Here is a 23,646-nt window from a genome sequence, read left to right on the forward strand (position 1 = left end):
TTTATTCCTGTTTGACTTGTCAGAAGTCAAAGATTGAGCATCAGAAGCCGTCTGGGCTAATGCAACCGTTGGCTATTCCAGAGTGGAAGTGGGATAGTATCAGTATGGATTTTGTTTCTGGTTTACCGAGGACAAATAAGAATTTTGAAGCCATTTGGGTGATTGTTGACAGATTGACAAAGTCGGCTCATTTCATTCCGATCATAATGGACTATCCGTTAGAGAGATTAGCCGAGTTGTATATTGAGAAAATTGTAAGTTTGCATGGTATTCCATCGAGTATTGTTTCGGACAGAGATCCTAGATTTACATCGAAATTCTGGGAAGGTTTGCAGAAGGCTTTGGGAACTAAACTGAGATTGAGTTCTGCATATCATCCGCAGACTGATGGTCAGACTGAGAGGACGATTCAGTCACTAGAGGATCTTTTGAGAGCTTGTGTTTTGGAAAAGGGAGGTGCTTGGGATTGTTATTTACCTTTGATTGAGTTTACCTACAACAATAGTTTTCATTCGAGCATTGGTATGGCACCGTTTGAAGCTTTGTATGGTAGGAGATGTCGGACACCTTTATGTTGGTATGAGTCCGGTGAGAGTGATGTGGTTGGACCGGAGATTGTTCAACAGACTACAGAAAAGATTAAGATGATTCAGGAGGAGATGAGAATTGCTCAGAGTCGTCAGAAGAGTTATCATGACAAGAGGAGGAAATCACTTGAGTTCCGAGAGGGAGATCACGTGTTTCTTCGTGTTACTCCGATAACTGGGGTTGGTCGAGCTTTGAAGTCAAAGAAGTTGACACCTCGATTTATTGGTCCTTATCAGATTTTGGAGAGGATAGGAGAAGTAGCCTATCGTATCGCTTTACCGCCGTCACTTGCGAATTTGCATGAGGTTTTTCATGTGTCTCAGTTGAGGAGGTACATTCATGATCCGTCGCATGTGATCCAAGTAGATGATGTACAGGTAAGAGATAACCTGACTGTTGAAATATCGCCTATGAGGATTGAGGATCGAGAGTTGAAGCAGTTGCGGGGTAAAGAGATTGCCTTAGTGAAGGTAGCTTGGGGAGGACCAGCAGGTGGCAATGTGACTTGGGAACTGGAGAGTCAGATGAAAGAGTCTTATCCAGAGTTATTTGCTTGAGGTATGTTTTCGAGGACGAAAACTCTTTTAGTAGGGGAGAGTTGTAACACCCCGAATTAAATAAGAGGATTATTTAATTAAGTTAATAATATATTTAATAATTTAATTAAATAAATTGAATTATTGAATTATTATTATTATTAATATTATTTGGAATAATAATTAGTGGAAAATATATAAGTTGGAATATGGAAAAAGGGTTTTGGTTGGTAAAGAGTTTCACGTGAAAAGCAGAGAAGCGATCGTGAAAGTGGAGAAAGGGCAAAGAGGAAGAGCTAGAGAGCAAAGGTTGAAGAACGGAAAAGCTTGAAGCTTAGAGATTGCCGAATTATCTCAGGTAAGGGGGGTTTATCGTCGTTTAATGGGTATTATAGATTAACATGTCATGGGTAGTGATAAACCGTGGAATTGACCCTAATTGGGATGTTGAATGCTGAAATATTGTGATGAATAAGTTGTATTAAAGCTGTAATTGAGTCCGTAATTGTGTGAGTCGTGATTCCCCGAGCGTATCGCTTTTTACGGAATTGGAATCGGAGGTCCGGAAGTCCTCCAACGGCGGAAAATGCGGAGAACTCTGCATTCTGCCTTGTGTTAGCGCAGGAACTGCTGTTTTGTCTGCGTTAACCGGTTAACCCAGGGCGTTAACCGGTTAACACTGTTATATTTTGTGGAGATGTACTGTTTTGCCTGCGTTAACCGGTTAACCCAGGGCGTTAACCGGTTAACACTGTTGCGTTTTGCCAGAAAGTGTGTTTTGTCCTGCGTTAACCGGTTAACCCAGGGCGTTAACCGGTTAACACTGTTGGAAATTGGAAAAATTGATATTTTAATGTTGTGAACATAATTGGTTATTGGCCTATTATCGTTAATTTTGATGAGTAACTTTGTTGAGTTATGTTATGAAGTGTTGATACAAAAATGTTGATAAGTTGTGTTAAAGTTGTTGAAAATACTGAGTTGTAGGCTTGGTGAGCCAAAGTTGATTATAAGTTGATTATAAGTTGATTTTGTTGAAAACATTGTTGTATTGATATTCTTATTATGTTGTCGACAGTTTAGAGTCGTGTATGCCATGTACATTCATATGCATTAAGTCGGAGCTTTGCTCACACCACGTTGGCCTGGATTGGCAAAATTTTAAGTTGAAAGTTGAAGGCTTATGCCTTGATGCCCAATAAAACGACAATGATTTTAAGTTGGGAGTTTTACTCCGATTGGTACCACATGCATGACGAGTCGAGTCTCATTTGAGTTGCATTTTATGTTGTTATTGAGTATGATATTGGAGTTGATGTGCCGTTACTGAATGTGTAAATCTGATTTGGGTGATGTAACGTGTTAAATTACTTAGCATTACATGATGATTTATAATGCTTATTATATCGATTGAAGAACTCACCCTTACAACTATTTTTCAGGTAACGAGCAGTGATTGAGTAGAAGCTAGTGCGTGGAGTCTAGTGTAGTCTCCGTAGTGGGTCATGCTCTGATAGATGTAACATCGGGACGGGATGTTTTAGTCGTTTTATTTGTTGGTTGTTGAACCTTTTTACATGTAATCCGTTATGTGTTTTGAATGGTTGATTTGATTTCTATCCGCTGCGAACTATGCAAAAACGTTATTTTGAATTAAACAATGAGCATGACTGAATTTTATGGCGAAACGTGTGAAGTGTTGTGTGACACCCTTGGTGCATAATTACTCTGATATATATTTGTATTTGTTGTTTTTATTAAATATTTGGGGTATTTTAGAAGGGTGTTACATCAGGCCCCTGTTTTCTCATTTTCCTTGTTTCTTTTCTTGAGTGTGCCTAGCTTCCGCTTCCGAATTTTCAGAGACTTTTTGCAACCGCTATCTTTAACTCCTCTAGCAAACATTGCTCACACCTGCAAGTAAATAACACACAACCAAACAGAGAGAATAATTAGATACAAAAGTGTGGGTTGCCTCCCATGTAGCACTTCGTTTAACGTCGCTTGGCTCGACGGTTGCGCATCTTATCAGACAAGATGAACAACATTAATTTGGCCCACCTCTTGCCCCACATTGTAAGGCTTCAATCTCTGGCCATTCACTTTAAAAATGTCCCCATTGGATGGATTTTTTATTTCGACTGCTCCATGGGGATATACCTTGTTCACTACAAACGGACCCGACCATTTCGATCTCAGTTTTCCAGAGAAAAATTTCATTCTTGAATTAAACAATAGTACCATCTACCTTCCTAGAATTCCTTCCTTTGGATTCTTCTGTCATGCCATTTCTTCGTTTGATCTTTGTAGAGCTTTGCATTCTCATATGCCCGGTTCCTAAATTCTTCCAACTCATGGAGTTGAAGGATTCGGGATTCTCCCGCTTTCACAAGATCCAAGTTAAGGAATTTTGAAGCCCACAAAGCTTTGTGTTCAAGTTCCAAGGGTAGGTGACATGCCTTACCATATACCAATTGATACGGGGACATACCAATCGGTGTTTTGAAAGCAGTACGATATGCCCAAAGCGCATCATCAAGTTTACTCGCCCAATCCTTGCGAGAGGCATTAACCGTCTTCTCTAAGATTTATTTCAGCTGCCTATTTGACACTTCAACTTAACCACTTGTTTGCGGGTGGTATGGAGTGGTCATCCGATGTTTCACATTTTATTTCAAGAGTAGCTTCTCCATTAGGTGATTTAAGAAGTGAGCTCCTTCATCACTAATAAGAGCTCTTGGCACTCCAAACCTTACAAATATGTTCTCTTTCAGGAACTTGACCACCACTTTTGCATCATTTGTTGGTAGAGCAACTGCTTCTACCCACTTGGATACATAATCCACCGCCACCAAAATGTAATTCTTTCCAAATGACAGTGGAAACGGTCCCATAAAATCAATACCCCACACATCAAAGAGTTCAACTTCCAGCATGAGGTTTTGCGGCATTTGATTTCTTTTCGAGATGTTTCGCATCCTTTGGCATTTATCGCACTCTTTGATCACTTGTTGAGCATCTTTGAAGAGTGTAGGCCAGTACAAGCCTGACTGGAGGACTTTGGCAGCGGTTCTATCACCACTAAAGTGTCCACCATAGTCTGAACCGTGACAAGCTTTCAACACATCCCTCTGTTCTTCTTTTGGAACACATCTTCTGACCAACCCATCTACTCCCTTCTTGTACAAGAAGGGGTCGTCCCACAAATAGAACCTGCAATCATGAACAAACTTTTTCTTTCAGTTAGAGTCAAATTCACTCGGGATCACCCCGCTTACTAGATAGTTCGCGTAGTCTGCGAACCAAGGGATTCCAATAACAGCAAGGATATGTTCATCAGCAAACTCATCCTTTATTGGACGCTTTTCCTCATTCTCCTCTATGAGGGACATCTGGGAGAGGTGATCTGCCATAATATTTTCGCACCCTCTTTTGTCCTGGATTTCCACATCAAACTCTTGGAGGAGCATGATCCATCGCAACAGTTTTGGCTTCGAGTCCTGCTTAGCAAACAAATACTTCAAAGCAGCATGGTCAGTATAAACAATGACTCTAGAACCCAACAGATATTGCTTGAATTTATCAAAGGCATAGACCACAACTAGCAACTCCTTTTCGGTAGTCGCGTAATTCATTTGTGCAGAGTTCAACACATGACTAGCATAATATATGACATGCCGTAGCTTATCTCTATGTTGCCCAAGAACTGCTCCCAATGTGATGTCACTCGCATCACACATGATCTCAAAAGGTAGAGACCAATCAGGAGCAATGACAATAGGTGTCGTCACCAATTTATTTTTTATCGTTTTAAAAGCAACGACACACGCTTTATCAAAAATGAAAGCCTTGTCCTTAACCAACAGGGTAGTTAATGGTTTAGCTATCTTGGAAAAGTCTCTTATGAACCTGCGGTAGAAATCCGTATGTCCTAAAAAACTTCTTATACCTTTTTCGTTCATAGGAGGTGGTAGCTTTTCTATTACCTCAATCTTGGCTTGGTCCACTCCTATCCCTTTGTGAGAGATTTTATGACCCAAGACTATTCCTTCTCGCACCACGAAGTGACATTTCTCCCAGTTGAGAATCCGATTGGTCTGTTGGCATCTCTCTAACACAAGGGAAAGGTTATTTAAACAATTATCAAAAGAAAAACCAAATACCAAAAATTCATCCATGAAGACCTCCATATGCTTTTCGAGCATGTCCGCAAAAATGGAGGTCATGCATCTTTGGAATGTGGTTGGTGCATTACATAACCTGAATGGCATTCTTCTGTAGGCAAAAATACCATAGGGGCATGTAAAATCTATCTTCTCTTGATCTTCCGGTGCAACCGCTATCTGGTTGTATCCAGAGTATCCATCAAGGAAATAATAATACTCATGACCTGCCAACCTTTCCAACAGCTGATCAATGAATGGTAACGGAAAATGGTCCTTTCTGGTTGCCAAATTCAACCTCCTGTAGTCGATGCACACACGCCAACCCGTGACCGTCCTAGTGGGGAGCAACTCATTTTTCTCATTCCTTATGACTGTAGTTCCTCCTTTCTTTGGGACCACATGAACAGGGCTCTCCCAAGAGCTATCGGATATGGGATAAATTAACCCGACATCTAACAGTTTAACAACCTCTTTCCTAACCACTTCCTTCATCATGGGATTTAATCTTCTTTGTGGTTGCACCACTGGTTTGTGACCATCCTCCATGAGAATTTTATGCATACACACCGTAGGGCTAATTCCCTTCAAGTCTTCTATCGCTCATCCCATGGCACTTTTGTGCTTCTTCAAAACCTTGACAAGCTTGTCTTCTTGAGAAACCTATAGATGAGAGGTTATAATAGTCGGCCATTTCCTTTTTGGGTCTAGAAAATCATACTTGAGATTGTCATGTAATTGTTTAAGCTCAGCCCCTTTCTTGGTCTCATCTTTCTTTTCCTCAACTTGGGGTTCCCTTATGTTTTCCCATCGGAGTGATCGGGATCCCTTAATGGGAAGTTGTGTTGCCATCATAGTTAACACTTCCATCTCCTTGTCATCAACTTCTTGAGTGTCTTCAGAGATTGAGAGACTTAGAACTCTCTCTAAGGGCAATTTTTGTTCACCTAGAGGATTTTCTTTCAGAACCATTTGATCAATAACCTCTATGTGTTGACTGGTGGCCACATCATCTTTGTATTTCATGGTGTTGCGCACATCAATTTTTAACTCTTCGTCATAAACTTTTAGAGTCATGGTGCCTTCTTCTATATCTATCAAACACCACCCGGTCTCTAAAAATGGTCTACCAAGAATGAGCGGTATCTCTTCATCTTCCGGCATTTCTAAGATCACAAAGTCGGCCGAAAACACAAACTTATCAATCTTCACAAGAACATCTTCCACCACTCCATAAGGTCTCTTCACGGAGTGATCAGCAAATTGAAGTGTCATTCTGGTATCCTGTACTTTTCCAATCCCCAACCTCTTGTAGATGGATAACGGCATAAGGCTCACACTTGCCCCTAAGTCTATAAGGGCCTTCTTGAAAGATCTATCCCCGATAGTGTAAGGGATAGTTATCGAGCCTCGATCTTTTTTCTTTACCGGAATCTTAATACCCTACAAAATAGCACTACAAGTTTCAGTTATTACAATAGAGTTAGTGTCAGTGCTCCTCCTTTTTGAAATAATATCCTTCATGAATTTAGCATAAGAGGGCATTTGCTCAAGTTCCTCCAAGAACGGAATGTTGATTTCAAGCTTTTTGAACATCTCCAAGAATTTCTCGAAGTTCTTCTCATGTTTCTCTTTCTTCTTATTTCTTGTGGGGAAAGGGAGTTTAACAACCGGCTTTGATTCACTAACTTTTTCTTTAACCACTGGTTTAGGTACCGTCACCTCTTCACTAACAACCTCATTTTCTTTTATCTCCAAATCAACTTCAAGCAATTGGTCTTCTTGGTTCTCATCTTTTTTAGGGACTTCTTTCGCCTTACCACTCCTTGTGGTTACCGCACTCACATTATTATGCTCTCGTGGATTTGTAATTGTAGCACTCGGTAATGCACCTGGTGTTTGCGAACCTGCAAGTTGTTGAGCAATCTGACTCATTTGCACTTCCAGATTTTTTATTAAAGAACCAGTGTTTCTCATATTACTTCTATTCTCCTCCTGAAATTGTGAACTTTGAGCTGCCATTTTTTCAATGGCAATTTCCCAATCCGCTTTTCTTGGAACCTATTGTTGAAACTGTTTTTGGGGTTGGTGAAACTGCTGCTGCTGGTAAGGTTGTTGTTGTTGTGGTCGATATTGTTGTTGTGGTTGGCTTTGATACTGGGTGGGCGCTTGCTTCTGAGCATTTCCTTGCTGGTCCTTCCAGGAAAAATTTGGATGATTTTTCCATCCAGGATTATACGTGTTGGAGTACGGATTGTTCTGCTTCAGAAAATTAATCTCTTCTACCTGTTGTACAGTTGCCACACAATGCATGGCAAAGTGAGGACCTCCACAAATTTCACAACTAACAACTTGAATATGTTGGACCGGTTGCACTTGTGCCACCGTTTGAGTGTCAAGAGTCATTTTCTTGAGTTTTCTCTCTACTTCAGCTGTTATTTGATCTTCCATATTCACAACTTGATTTGCTAGTTTGAGATCAATGATACCTTCAGGTTGACTTACACTGCAGTTATAGAGTTCCAGATGCTCATTTGCTGCAATGGCTTCAATGATTTTCTTTATTCCAGTGGTTGTTGTAAAGTTTGTTGAGCCACCAGCAGTTGTGTCTATGAGTTGCTTAGTCTTCATTCTAAGTCCATTCACAAAACTTTGCATTTATTCAGTTGCATCCATGTTATGAGTAGGACATGCAACCAACAATCGCTTGAACCTCTTGTAAGCGTCTTCGAGTGACTCTCCTTCCTTCTGTTTAAAATTAACAATATCATATCTCTTACGGATATACACAGAAGTAGGGAAGTACTCATTCAGAAATGTTGTCTCCATTTGTTGCCAAGCTGTTATGCTTCCCACGGGTAAAGAGTAAAACCACTCTTCGGCATCTTCCGACAGTGTAAACAGGAACATCACCAACTTTTTAGCTTCCTCTAAGTGTCCCTCAATTTTCAACGATGTCGTCATGGTTAGAAATCTTTGTAAATGCTCGTTGTCATCTTCATTGATTTTTCCGGAGAACGGTCTCCTCTCAAGTTGACGAATCGTTGAAGGGTGCAACTGAAAGTGATCAACATTTACTAGTTGGTTCACAATTGTTAACCTTCCAGTAGGAGCATCTGCACCCCCATAATCACCCAAAAGTCTTTCTGCAGGAGGTGGTGGGGTTTTAGCCAGTGGTTCAGCCATTGGTTCAGAAACGACTTCAGAATCTTCCGAATGAACTGAAACAGCTTCCTCTTTTTCAGACTCAGAAACAATAGGGGATGATTCTGAAAGTTCCAGCCTAGCTTTTCGTCGTCTTGCACGCAATAATCTTTCAGGTTTTGCGTCAAAAAGAAATTCAACTGAGGCCTTACCTCGCATACACAGATTAAACCATTATTAGAATAAACAATAATACAGAAAAAATTTAGCTGCAGAGCAACAAAATTCCAATTGAATTATTTTCAAATTATACTTTTGGCAGTCCCCGGCAACGGCACCAAAAACTTGATCGGTAAAATAGCAAGTGTACTATTTGCACCAATGTAGTAATAAAAAGGGAGTTATCCCGAGTATCGATCTAGAGGACTACGTAGTAAGTATCAATATTTATAATAATTCAATTGAATAAAAGAGCATATGGGGTTTGATGATTGGTTTCACAAATAATAAGAAATAAAAAATATAAAGCGTATAAAAACTGTTTAACCGATATGAGAAATAATGATAGGGCCAGATGTATGAATTGCTTTGTATTACACTTCTTCCATATCATATAACATCTATGTTATCATAATTCAAAACCGTTTCTCAAGAGTTGTTTTCTCTAATTCCTTAGCCAAAAACCATTAACAGTCAATTTCAATCTTAATTCCTTAGTTATTCAAATTGTATTTATGAAATATGTAGTTTATCAAGAATTAATAGTAACCACAGTTTGATCCTCATTCCTAAGTGATTAAATGCGGGTTTTATTATACAACAAGCGATAAGGAGGTTTGTCCGACCTAACCCTTAACCAGAGATCAGAATTTCATTTATCCGATAAAATTAAGCATTAAGCGCGTTGTATAAAAAATTGAATTAAGAAAACATCAATGATTATAAGAACATGGATAAAATATTCATACAGTAGAAATTCAGGGACCCCCCTAGGATTGGGGGGTTTAGCCTCTCATAATATTCAAAGATAGTAAATCCAAATTAAAGACATTACAAATTGTTGTTGATGAAGGTTGATCTTCAATTTCTTCCGATCTTGAAGATCTCTTCTCCTCTAACCACTTTGCAAGGTCGCTTCTTCTTTCTGTCTCTTTTCTTCTACGACCAAAAAGTCCCTTTTCTTTGTGCCCAAATTCAAACTAAATAGCTTCCAAACAACTAAAAACATTGTGAAATGCCCAAACTGCCCTCCGGACGTCTAAAGGGGTTAAAACATAAAAAATCAGCAAATGGGGCGAAATGGCCAACACGGGCCGTGTCAGGTGACACTGTTGCCCGTGTTGGCTCCACTGTTTGTCCATCCTGCATTCCATGTTGACACGGGCCGTGTCAGCTGACACAGGCACCCATGTCAGCCCACTGTTTTCTGGGTTTTCACTAGATGGTTCTGCACATGCTGACACGGGCCGTGTCAGCTAACACGGGCACCCGTGTCAGCCCCCTGTTTTGTCTATTTTTCGCTTTTCATTAAGTCTTTGACCTCCATTCTTCCGGTACACAACTTTCGGACTTGTTATCTGACCTGGAAAATAAACAGTCTACACAGAAACGCATAAAATACGACAAAAGGAGAAAAGCTACTAATGCAACATAAAACAAGCGGAAATTCATAAAATGAAATAAACTAAAGAAATCACTAAAATAAAGAGCAAAATCTTACCGATTCATGAAGATTCAATGCTGGATCGATGATGAAAACTGAGTGTAAATGGTGACCGATCACTACTCACTACCAAGTTTGAAAATTTAAGGATGAAAGAAGATGAAAATATTCATGAATTTCATATGAATATCCTTGAAATTTCTAATGCCTCAGGAGCCCTGGGTGGGAAGATGTCAGATGAAAAATTAGTGAGGAAAATAGTCAGGTCACTCCCTAAGAGATTTGCCATGAAAGTGACAGCCATAGAAGAGTCTCATGACATTTCCAATATGAGAGTTGATGAGCTAATTAGATCCCTCCAAACATTTGAGATGGAAATGTGTGATGGATCTGAAAATAAAGTCAAAAGCATAGCCTTCATGTCAAACACTGAGGATAAAGAGGAGGAAAGTGGTCAAGATATTGATGAAGATCTGGAAAATGGTGTAGCAATGCTGGGAAGACAGTTCAACAGACTTCTGAAAAAGATGGATGTAAGATCTAAGGCTAATGTCAAGAACATCTCATCTGACATCAGTAAATCCAACAATGCTGGAAGAAGAACAAGGTCAGATGAAAAGCCCAAAGAAGGAAAAGGAGTGCAGTGCCATGAATCTGATGGGTATGGACACATTAGAACTGAATGTGGAACCTACCTCAAGAAACAAAAGAGGAGTCTTGCTGCCACTTGGTCTGATGAAAGTGAAATAGAAGAGTCTGCAAATCTTGTGACTGCCTTAACTGGAAGATGGGGTTCTGATGAAGACTCAAGTGATGATGAAGTAACCTTTGAAGAGTTGGCCACTACCTATAGAAAGTTGTGTCACAGAAATGCAGAAGTGTGTCAACAAGTTGAAAGCCAGAAGAAGGTGATAACACAACTGGAGAATGAGAAGGTAGAACACTTGGAAACCATCTCTAAATTAAAAACTGAAGCAGTGTTTCTGAATTCCAAACTAAATGAGATGACAAAGTATGTCAGGATGCTAAGCAATGGATCTGACACCTTAGACAAAATTCTCCAGACTGGACAAATGACAGGAGACAAATCTGGCATTGGGTTCAATGAATTTAAGCTTGAGTGCAGTTACACTGGTGGCAAACCTAAATCCAAACCTAAGTGCAACCATATTGATAGCAAACCTGACATGTCATAACATCATAAAGGAAAACAGCAGAAAGGGAAACACCAAAGATGGAGAGGTCATTACTGTGGAAAACTTGGCCACATAAAACCTTTCTGCTATAAGTTGTATGGCTATCCTAGTCCTGCTCATCATCAACCTAAACCCAAACATCACAGGTCTGTCAACAAAAAGCAATGGGTTCCTAGGACTGATGTTACAAGTCTGATAGCTCACACTTCCTTCAGAGTTTCAGCCAAAGAAGATTGGTATTATGACAGTGGGTGCTCCAGACACATGGCTGGAAACAAAAACCTATTAACTGGTTGTCATCCTCGTGCCACCATCTATGTAACCTTTGGTGATGGAGCAAAGGGTGAAATCAAGGGGATTGGTAAGCTTGATTGCCCTGGAGTTCCTGGCCTTGACAATGTCCTACTTGTTAAGGGATTGACTGTAAATCTAATAAGCATCAGTCAACTGTGTGACCAAGGTCTAAATGTAAACTTCACTAAAATTGAATGTCTGATTACTAACAAAGAAAATGAAGTGATCATGAAAGGAGTCAGGTCTAAAGACAACTGTTACATGTGGAGTTCTCAAGAAACTGGTTATTCTTCAATGTGTACTTTAGCCAAAGAAGAAGAAGTGAAGATATGGCATCAAAGATTGGGCCATCTGCATCTTAAAGGTATGAAGAGGATTATATCTGTTGAAGCTGTTAGAGGATTTCCCAACTTGAAGATTGATGAAGGAAAAGTCTGTGGGGAATGTCAGATTGGAAAACAGACAAGGATGTCACACCAGAAGCTCGGACATGACACCACATCCAAAGTTCTGGAACTCCTCCGTATGAATTTGATGGGACCCATGCAGGTGGAAAGCCTTGGTGGGAAGAAGTATGTGTATGTAGTGGTGGATGACTTCTCTGAAGGAGAATGGCGAACCAAGGCGCAGCGGAATTTAAAAATTTCTCCTTTAATGATCCTTACGAATAGGTATGATCAGTGATAGAGTCGTTACCTCTTGTGGCGATCACGAACGTTGAACGATGACAACGTCTCTACTCAGTCCACACGAACGGGTTCCTTCAATCTCAGTGGTAGCTGCTATTAATGAAGGCTTTGAGTGAGAGAGAGAGAGAGAAACTAAATTCCAATTAGAGTGACAATGCTTCTACCCAAGGGTTCTATTTATAGAACCACCTGTGTGGGATTCAAGCTAAAAAGCCCACTTAAGTGTATTTTGGCCCATATCTTATAATATGCCCAAAATCACTTAAGCGTGTGGTACCTTACCATATTTCGTATTCCACTTAAGTGCATCGTACCTTACGATGTTCCTTAGTTACTCTATCTCTCATCAATCCGTTCTTTGTGTGTGACCCTGTAGGTTTTTGCGACGTTGGCAATTATATTAAATCACGCATTTAACATAATAAACAGTGAGCGGTATCTAGCAACACATCACTGCTACCCAAGTCACGAAAATGTCATGTGATCTGACAAATCCTTCTGTGATAATAATTATGTGTATAATTACCCTTTTTCCCTTATGTCTATATTGAACACAAGGCATAGACCGTGTCATCCTTGTCCAGTTCAATATTGGGCCCATAGACATTTATCCTGTTGCGCAAGATGGGAAAATTCCATCTAGGTCACTCATGTCCCTCAGCATGCTTCGTGGAGTACCCATCAACTGTCTTTATGGTTATCCAGTTACGGACAATGTTGGATCAGCAATAAAGCACTCGACTCTACATCTAGGGTCCATAGTGGTTTCAGGTCGAAGAGTGGTATACACCATTATCACCATGAGAATAACTTATGACACTTTGCATAACATTCTATATAGTATTCTCATAGCGGGTCAATCCAGTATAAATATTACTCTTAATATTCATACCTATGTTTAAGACTTGATAACTCCTTATCCATGATCCATGATATGTGATCATCAGTCTACAAACATAATAGTCTTCATGCTTTAATGTTATCCCACTTCACAATAAAGCTCGACTACGGATACTTTAAGAATAGTGTCCTTATGTTTAATGTGCTTTCATGATTAAGTCACACTTGATACATTAAACAGACTATCTATTCCAGGGACTTTATTAAACAAACATAATAAAGAAAAAGCCTTTTATTATTAATAAATAATTCGATACAAGTACCAAAAGTATTGGCCTCTAGGGCTTACACCAACATTCTCTAGATACATCTGGGTCAATTTTATAAGAGAAAAATATGATGTTTTTGAAGTCTTCAAAGATCTTTGTCTAAAACTTCAAAGAGAAAAGGAAAGTCCAGTTATCAAAATTAGAAGTGATCATGGGAAGGAATTTGAGAACAGTAAATTTGTTGAATTCTTTTCTTCAGAAGGAATTCATCATGATTTCTCATCTCCCATTACTCCCCATCAAAATGGTGTGGTGGAAAGGAAAAATAGAACCCTTCAAGAATCAGCCAGAGCTATGATTCATGCTAAGAAATTGCCCTACCACTTTTGGGCTGAAGCCATGAACACAGCCTACTAGGCTCACAACAGAGTGACCTTGAAGAAAGGGACTCCTACAACTTTATATGAAGTCTGGAAAGGGAGAAGACCTACAGTCAAATACTTCCATGTGTTTGGTAGTAAACGTTATATCTTGACTGATCGTGAACAAAGAAGGAAGATGGATCCCAAAAGTGATGAAGGAATATTTTTGGGCTACTCAACAAACAGCAGAGCATATAGAGTCTTTAATTCCAGAACAAAAGTAATGATAGAATCTATCAATGTTGTGGTTGATGACCAACAGACTGATGTCACAGACGATGTTGAGACATCTTTGAATGATCCCCCAGCTGATTTCTCAGACAAAAATAAGGAGAGTGAACCTCCTCAAGCTGAACCCGAAGATGACAAAATCAACAAGGGACCCTCCATCAGAATTCAGAAGGATCAATGCCATGCAGGATGAGTTAGGTGAATTCAAGAGGAATGAAGTATGGGAACTGGTTCCTAGACCTGAAGGAATAAATGTCATAGGTACAAAGTGGGTGTATAAGAATAAATCTGATGAACAAGGGATGGTTACTAAAAACAAAGCAAGATTAGTAGCACAAGGATATACTCAAGTTGAGGGAGTAGATTTTGATGAAACATTTGCCCCTGTAGCTCACCTTGAGTCCATTAGACTATTGCTTTGAGTGGCATGTATTTTGAAGTTCAAACTGTTCCAAATGGATGTAAAAAGTGCCTTCTTGAATGGCTACTTAAATGAGGAAGTATATGTTGAACAACCTAAAGGATTCATAGATCCAAATCTTCCAAAGCATGTGTACAGATTGAAGAAAGCCCTATATGGATTGAAACAAGCTCCTAGGGCATGGTATGAGAGACTCACAGTGTTCCTCACTAACAATGGATACAGGAAGGGAGGTATTGACAAGACCCTATTTGTTAAGAATGAAGGAGGAAAACTTATGGTGGCTCAAATATATGTGGATGATATTATGTTTGGTGGGATGTCAGATCAGATGGTCGAACATTTTGTTAGACAAATGCAGTCTGAGTTTGAGATGAGCCTTGTTGGAGAGCTAACTTATTTTCTTGGGCTACAAGTCAAGCAGATGGAAGATTCTATCTTTCTGTCTCAAAGCAAATATGCCAAAAACATTGTTAAGAAGTTTGGCATGGAAAATTCAAGTCATAAAAGAACACCTGCTCCTACACATTTGAAAGTCTCCAAAGATGAAAATGGTGTTAGTGTAGATCAAAGTCTATACAAAAGCATGATAGGAAGCCTGCTATATCTCACAGCAAGCAGGCCTGACATTGCATTTGTTGTAGATGTTTGTGTTAGGTATCAAGCTGTACCAAAAGTCAGTCACATAAACCAAGTAAAGAGGATACTGAAATATGTCAATGGCACCAGTGACTATGGGATGTTATATACTCATGGATCTGGATCTATGTTGACTGGTTACTGTGATGCTGACTGGGCTGGAAGTGTTGATGATAGGAAAAGCACATTAGGAGGATGCTTCTTCTTAGGGAACAACATGATATCATGGTTTTGTAAGAAACAAAATTGTGTGTCCCTATCCACTGCTGAAGCTGAATACATAGCAGCTGAGAGTAGTTATTCTCAACTGGTTTGGATGAAACAAATGTTAACTGAATACAATGTCACACAAGATGTCATGACATTGTACTATGACAACCTGAGTGCTAAAAATATTTCTAAGAATCCTATTCAGCACAGCAGGACAAAGCACATTGATATTCGTCATCACTTTATTAGAGAACTTGTGGAAGAGAAAATCATAGCACTGGAGCATGTTACTACTGAAATGCAATTAGCTGACATATTTACAAAGGCTTTGGATGCTAATCAGTTTGAATGTTTAAGAATGAAATTGGGGATTTGTATCCATGAGAAGTTATAGCAATTAATTTGGAGTGGAAAAGGTAATAAAAATATTATCTACCCACTTAAAAGAAAGTGCCCCATTTATGGTAAATCATTACCTAGTATTGGAACTACCATCTATAGCATTTCCACACGCTACCTCAGTTCAACCACTTCCATCTTCATCAAACTGTATCGACCATCTCTACTAGGGCAATAATTTTTTTTTCAAAAGCTCAACAAGATGTCACAACATCCTTCATCTTCTGGTTCCAAACCTACGCACAAAGCAAGAACACCATCCATGGATTTTCTACATGAAGACATTTTGGAAGTGATACCCTTATCAGTTATCCCAGGCGACGCCCTGGTCCTTCCTCCACTGCAGAGCATACTCAAGGTAACAACTTTGATAACCCTACCTCTAAAGATGACATGCATCATACTGATCGTGTCATTAGAAACTTGGTCACGAGGATCCTAAATGAAGGACACTCAGTCAAGGGAGTTTCGACTCCTCTTTCTAGAAGGGACCCCTCAGCGGAGGTGGAACCTCAAAATGAGAAAGATGATGATTCATCTAGGTCAGAGAAAGATATTGTTACAAAAGGACTGTGTTCTTTAGGGAAAACCTTGCCTAGTAAGAAACCTGTAGAGGCTTCTCAAAAGCATGCCTCTGGTAAGAAGGTGATTGACTTGGAAGAAGAAAGCTCAGATAATGAAGATGACACCTTGTTTCATCACTTGGAGCCAAGGGTTGCTAAGAGAATGAAGACCGGGAAGGGGAGGTCTGTGGCTGAGATGATGACAGCCAGAACTAGTAAGAAGGCTACTGCTGTAGGTCCTTCAAAATCATGGAGTAAAGTGGAGGTCAAGAAAAGAAAGGTCAGAGAAAGTTCTGATTCAGAGGATGATGTTGAAGACAATGTCCCAGACATCTCTCCTGTCAAAAAGCAAACTTTTAGGAAATCTCCTGCTAAGGTTGTAGTTGTGTATTTGGATAACATTTCCTTCCATCTGAAAGATGGTGCAGCCAAGTGGAAATTTGTTATATAGAGGAGAGTTGTTGTGGAAAGAGAACTAGGAAAGGATGATGTGGAAGTTAAGGAGGTTATGGAGTTTATCAAGTTTGTTGGTTTAATGAAAACAGTTAGTGGATTACCCCAATGTTTTGAAGGTCTGGTGAAGGAGTTTATTGTAAACATCCCTGAGGATATTGCTGACAAAAACAACAAAGAATTTTGCAAGGTGTTTGTGAGAGGAAGGTGTGTAAGGTTCTCCCCAAATGTGATCAATAAGTTCCTAGGAAGAGGAACAGAAAGAGCTGTTGAATTAGAGGCCACAGATAATGAAGTTTGTAGGAAAATCACTGCTGGTCAAGTCAAGGAATGGCCAAGCAAAAAGCATCTCTCTGTTGGCAAATTAACTATGAAATATGCTATCTTGCATAAGATAGGGTCAGCCAACTGGGTGCCAACAAACCACATCTCAACAATCTCCAATGCTCTTGGAAGAATAATATATGTTATAGGAACCAAGCTCAACTTTGATTATCGAAGGTTCATGTTTGAACAGATTGTCAAACATGCTTCCACAAATGCAGTGAAGCTACCAATTGCTTTTCCCTCAATAATTTGTGGGATAATTCTAAGCCAGCAACCTGGTATTTTAAGCACAAGTGATATCCCTAGTAGAAGAAAGCCATCATTATCAGTTCATTACAAGTTATTTGAAGGCAGTCATGTCAATGACATTGTCATGACATCTGCGATGAAAAAGCCAGCCTCTCAAGGTGGCCTAATAGCTGAATTGAAAGAGACCTGTAAGGAATTGGAGACTGGGATTAGGGTGGCTAAGGCTAGAAAAGAAGCTCTATAGGTTCTAATTAGTAGTTTGGAGCAAGGAGAGATGGATAATGTTGGTGAAGCCAAGGAAACAGATGCCCACACCTCAAGTGAGAGGTCTGAATCTCAAGATCAATCTAGTGGCAGTTCTGGATCTGAAGGTGATGAAGATGCTACCTTCTCAGACTGAGTTGTGGTGATGATGGTCCCCCTGTTATGATGTTGTTCTGGATGCTTTATGATTTGATGTTTGTGTTTTTTGGCAGTCTTGTTTGATGCCATGATGCAATTTTTGGGTTCTCTGTGTTTTCCCTGGATTTATTTTTATCTCAGTTGATATGGGTGTGTATAATTATGGTTCTGTAACACCTGACAATTTGTTTTAACATTTTATATGTTATAACATTCTATGTGACATTCTCTGTTGGACTAATTGACATTTATTTCGTCTAATTAGTCTCTTTGGTCTATTTTGACTAAAAAGGGGGAGAAGTTAATATGTGGAGAGTTGCAGAGCTACAGTTAATAGATGATGAAGGAGATGTCTGATGTTGAGCAGAATGATGTTCTGTGTTGTTATGTGATGTTGAAGGAGATGTCTGATATTGAAGGAGATGTCAGATGGGGTGATTCTGAATATTACAGGTGTTATTGAAGGAGATATTTGTGTTGAACAGAATTGGGGGGAGAAGAAATACTTATGTGTTTATAATGTGTTTATTACTAGTTGCTGTTATAGCTAGTAATTGTGTGGTTATTGCTTCTGCTACTGCTTAACTGCTGATATGTTGTTACTCTTGTGAACAAATGGACTAATATATGTTTTAGCAAAAAAAAATCCAAAGGGGGAGTTTGTTGGTTCTAAGTGTTGGCAACAATTTTGTTAAAACCTAGAGTGTTCACAAGTTGTCACATGTGTTGTCTTGACATGAGATAACATGTACCTGCTGGATGTTTAAAATGTGATTATGCAGGATTTTACTGAGATGTCAGACCCGATGTCATGACATCTGTATACAGAACATTCAGTCTGAATGTTATGTATTATGTGATTGCGTTTTTAATGGCAATCGGTGTATGATTGATGAGATGATTGAACACGCTATCAATCAGTAATTACAACGAGATTAACTTATTTTCCAAAGAGATCTAATCAACTGTCATGAGAAGATATGAAATGAAAATAGTTTTAGGGTTTTATGATGTCCAAGCCCAACCAAATGCTTCTATAAAAAGGACATGAAAAACCTGATTTGATACACAAGAAATAATGAACGAAATATTGAGAGAGAATAAGGGTTTAAGTCTTGTGTGGTCGTGTGAATTGTAAGCCATTCAATTCATCCATAGATGATTGAATTGGTCTGATTTTTGAGTTATAATTTGTCACTCTAAACTTTGAAGCATGAGTGTGTCTCTACTTGATTGAAGCTTTTAAGTAAGATCAAGTGTGTGTCTTTGAAGAGTGTCTTCTTTTCACTGTAATTCTTGTTTATATCACTACTGTGATTGAGGGGGAGTGAGTAGGGTCTCATATCTAAGAGTTCTTAGGTAGAAGTCACACGGGTAGAGATTAGGTGAAATGACTATAACTTGAGGTTGTTTACTGAGAGTCTTTGAACTGATTCTATTTTAGTGGATTTCCTTCCTGGCTTGGTAGCCCTTAGACGTAGGTGAGTTTGCACCGAACTGGGTTAACAATTGCTTGTGTCTCTTGCATTACTGTTCTTTATCTCTTATCATGTTTGTATTATTCAGATATTAGTGTCGTGACATTACCTTCGACATCTCATATCTGATACCAGAGTTTCATATGGAGTTGTTAATTCGTATGGTAATCGCATTGGGGCAGTGATTATTACTCCTCAAGGCACCCGTTTTCCATTTATAAAAAGATTCAACTTCAAGTGTACAAATAATATGGTTGAGTATGAAGTTTGCATTATGGGGCTTGAAGAGGCCATTGATATCAGAATAAAATATATTGACGTCTATGGAGATTCAACTTTGGTTGTGAATCAGATCAAAGGTGAATGGGAGACGAATCAACCCGGTTTGATACCATATAGAGATTATGTGAGGAGGATTTCAACTTTCTTTACAAAGGTTGAGTTTCATCATATCCCTCAGGATGAAAACCGGATGGCAAATGCTCTTGCAACGTTGGCTTCAATGATTGTGGTGAAATTTTGGAATGAAGTTCCCAATTTGACTGTGATGCATCTTGATATGTCAGCTCAAGTGTTTCCTCCAAAGTCAGATTTAACCACCTGGGGCATCTTTGAAAGATAAGAAGACTTCGAGGAGATTAGCTGGAAACTTCTACCTAAATGGTGTTGTGCTTTACAAGAGAAACTTCGATATGGTTTTGCTCAGATGCGTGGATAAACACGAAGTAGACCTGTTGATGACAGAAGTTCATGAAGGTTCCTTTGGTACTCATTCCAATGGTCATGCTATGGAAAATAAGATGTAGATAGCAGGTTACTATTGGTTGACAATGGAATCTGACTGTTGCAAGTTTATGAAGAAATGCCACAAGTGTCAAATTTATGCAGATAAGATTCATGTTCCTCCGGCACTTTTGAATGTCATTTCCTCTCCATGGCCTTTCTCTATGTGGGGAATTGATATGATTGGCATGATTGAGCCCAAAGCTTCGAATGGACGTCATTTCATTCTGGTGGCTATTGACTACTTCACAAAGTGGGTTGAAGCGGCATCATATGCGAATGTGACCAAGAAAGTTGTTGTAAGGTTTATCAAGAATCAAATTATATGTTGTTATAGTGTGCCAAGTAAGATCATTACTGATAATGGGTCTAACTTGAATAATAATATGTTGGAAGCTCTTTTTAAAGACTTCAAGATTGCACACCATGATTCTTCTCCCTACAGACCCAAGATAAACGGGGTTGTTGAAGTTGCAAACAAGAACATTAAGAAGACTATTCAAAAGATGGTTGTAACATACAAAGATTGGCATGAAATGCTCTCATTTGTTTTGCATGGGTATTGTACATCCATCCGCACTTCAATAGGGGCAACCCCTTTCTCCCTCGTTTATGGCATGAAAGTTGTGCTCCTAGTGGAGATTGAGATCCCTTCATTGCGTGTCTTGATGGAAGCCAAGTTGACTGAAGCTGAATGATGTCAGACCAGATATGATTAGTTGAATTTGATTGAAGAAAAGAGATTGATTGCCATGTGTCATGGTCAGTTATATCAGAAAAGAATGAAAAAAGCATTTGATAAGAAGGTCAAGCCTCGTGTGTTTAGAGAAGGTGACCTCGTGCTCAAGAAGATTCTATCTTTCAAACATGATGCTAGGGGCAATTGGACTCCGAATTATGAAGGTCCATATGTTGTTAAGAGAGCCTTTTCATGCGGTGCTTTAATTCTTACAACTATGGATGGTGAAGAGTTCATGCGTCCTGTGAACACCGATGCAGTCAAGAAATAATTTGCCTAAAAAAGAAAAGAGCGGCTCGCTAAGTTGAAAACCCGAACGGGAGGCTTAGGCAAAAATGAGTGTCTCGATGAATTGAAAACCCGAAAGGGAGATCCAGGAAAAACTTAGAGACTCATAAAACAAAAAATTTATCCTGGTAGATTGAGTACCCCACCTTGGGGCAATCTAGGCAAAATTAGGGATTATGGCAAGTAACTGCATCCGGTTTTGAGCAGTCATTTGGTTTTGATTCGTCATTCTCAACCAAAGACAAGAACAGTGAATTTTGAAGTTGGTAGGGAGAGTATTGTTCATTGTATTCAATGTAGCCCTTTTCCATGTAAATTACCATTTCTCAAATTTTATAAAGATCCATGGAGTCCCGCCATTTGCGGACTACAATTCTATCAAATAAAGTTGAGATTTTATCCAATTATTTCTTGTTTCTGTTTTAAAATTGAATTTTTATGATGATAATTTTGAAATAAACCAATGAATAATTAATTCTCTTAAAATAATAAAAACATGCACTTTAAGAACAATCGATTTCAGCAAGGAATGTCAACAACAATCTAAGAACATGTAAGTCTTGAAGTGTGAAGTATTGTTGTCTTCCCCAAGTAGTTGGTTTGGTAACTTTTTCCTCCCCAATAGTCGTTGTTCGTTCCCAACATGGTTGATAAGATGCTCCCCAAGTAACTAGTCGTCCTCGATTGAGCTGATGATTGGTCCCCTTTGCAATTCATCTTCCCCCAGTTGAGGTGTTCATGTTTTTCATCCCCTAGTTTGTGACTTGATGATTGAGCCCTGGATATCCTATAACCTTTATTTGGTCTCCAGATCCCCATTTGTATTTGTTTGTGTTGCATAACCGCGACAGTTTCTCTCCTGTGTGAGTCAGATCCGGTAATCTTTGCCTTGGAATTGGTTTATTTTGCAAATTTCTAAGAAGAATTTTATGATTATTGAGGACTGTGATGATCTTTGGTTTTTTCCATCAAGTCACATCTTCCCCAGCAATTTGCTCAAGTTCCCCCACTCAGAGTTTTATCTTTGGTTTTCCCCGAGGGAGTTCGTCATCTGATAGAAGTTCCCTCATTCCCAGTAGTGTTTGGTTTTGAGAAATATTCATATATTTCCCCTGCAAGGTTATCTCCCATTTGATATGGTGTTGACTTAAAAATCCCCGCAACGTTGACTTGTTTGGATCCTTAGCGATCCTTCTCTATCCTCAGCATGTTTGGTTGTTTTATCCTTCAACAGTGCTCTCTTCCCCCCGTGGAGTTTTCCATGATTGATTGGAAGCTTGTTTTCCCTAGCTAGGGTTGATTGATTTGGAGCTAGATGATTTATTTTCACCCCTAGTGTATTCTCCAGTTGGTGTTTCCATCTTATTGAGATTAGTCTAGTGTTTTGTAGTGATGATTCAAATCTTTGTTATTTGTATCCTTTGTGTTGTTTTTTTGGCATAATCATAATCACATACATACATATTCATGCATATAACCCAGCATCAGATATTTCATTATTCATTTTATCTCATTGATTTTTCTTATGATCCCCTGTTTTGGTGATATTATTTCCCCATGCATATTTAGTATGTTTGTCCTCCTTCAATTGTAGAGTGTCAGCCCCTTAAGCAGAAAGAGTTTATCCTTTATTATTCCCCATTGAGTTTTTTCCTCGTGGATGATGATTATTTCAGTTTCCTCCCAGTTTATTATTTGGATGGCACCACTCCCCTTGAGTTATATCCTCATTAGGTTGAGTCTTGTTTGACCGTTTCTTTCTAGTTATTGCCTAGATAGATATTTTGGTCCCCCGAGAGTCTATTACCCAATAGCTGGTAATATTCTTCTTGATGTTGAGTATGTTACCTTTACCCATACCCGATAAAAAGTAATCTACTTCATTTGTTTCCCCAGCGGATTCGTTTTCATGTTTCACCGGTAAGTTTATCCTTGATATGTTCATGCTAACCGGTGACGGATATTCTTCCTGTTTTGTTTTCTACCAAGTAAAAAGGTAGTTGTAATTCCTACTTTTATTCCCTAGAGAGTCTATCCTTGATATGTTCAATTTAACTAGTGACATATTTTCTCTTCTTTGTGGTCTTCTACCCAGTAAATGGTAGATATAAATCCCATTTTTCCCTCATATTTTATCCTTGATATGTTCACTTTAACCAGTGACGAATTCTCTCTATTTTTGGTGTTCTACCTAGTAACCGGTAGTTGTAATTCCTACTTCCCCCTGCTGAGTCTATTCTTGATATGTTCACTTTCACCGGTGACGAATATTCTCTTTTTGGTACTCTACCCAGTAAACGGTAGTTGTAATTCCTATTTCTCCCAGGCAATTTATCCTTGATATGTTTACCCTAATCGGTAATGGATATTCTTCCTCATTCCCTAGATGATGTATCCTTGATATGTTCATCCTAACCGATGACGGATATTCTTCCTTTGAGTTTATCCTTTATATGTTCACTTTAACCAATGACGGATACTCTCTCTTTGGTCTTCTGCCCAGTAACTGATAGTTGTAAATCCTATTTGATTTCTCTCCCTGGTAGGTCATTCTTACCCAGTAACAGGTAATGAATACACCTCTTTTTCCTCAGCGAGTCATCCTTGATATGTTTACCCTAACCGGTAATGGATATCCCTCTATTCAAGTGTATTATCTT

General features: G+C 39.1%; 1 protein-coding gene across 1 annotated transcript; it reads right to left on the reverse strand.

The window, feature by feature from the left end:
- Nucleotides 1–2,983: 2,983 nt before the first annotated feature.
- LOC127094390 (uncharacterized) lies at nt 2,984–7,309 on the reverse strand. The gene is made up of 5 exons (XM_051033232.1): nt 6,977–7,309; nt 6,326–6,730; nt 4,428–4,624; nt 4,167–4,337; nt 2,984–3,038 (listed from the first exon to the last, which is right to left on the reverse strand). The coding sequence occupies exons 1-5, from the start codon at nt 7,307–7,309 to the stop codon at nt 2,984–2,986; spliced, it is 1,161 nt and encodes a 386-aa protein (XP_050889189.1).
- Between the last annotated feature and the right edge of the window lie 16,337 nt (nt 7,310–23,646).

This window comes from Lathyrus oleraceus, chromosome 6 (genome assembly GCF_024323335.1).
Source record: "Lathyrus oleraceus cultivar Zhongwan6 chromosome 6, CAAS_Psat_ZW6_1.0, whole genome shotgun sequence".
In the NCBI taxonomy this organism is placed as follows: Eukaryota; Viridiplantae; Streptophyta; class Magnoliopsida; order Fabales; family Fabaceae; genus Lathyrus; species Lathyrus oleraceus.

Coding starts and splice junctions, on each gene's coding strand:
- LOC127094390 (XM_051033232.1), bottom strand. CDS start 7,309: ATGGCAGCTCAAAGTTCACAATTTCAGGAGGAGAATAGAAGTAATATG. Junction 6,731..6,976: donor AACCAGTGGTTAAAGAAAAA/GTTAGTGAATCA, acceptor GCTATTTTGTAG/GGTATTAAGATTCCGGTAAA. Junction 4,338..4,427: donor GCTGTTATTGGAATCCCTTG/GTTCGCAGACTA, acceptor TCATGATTGCAG/GTTCTATTTGTGGGACGACC.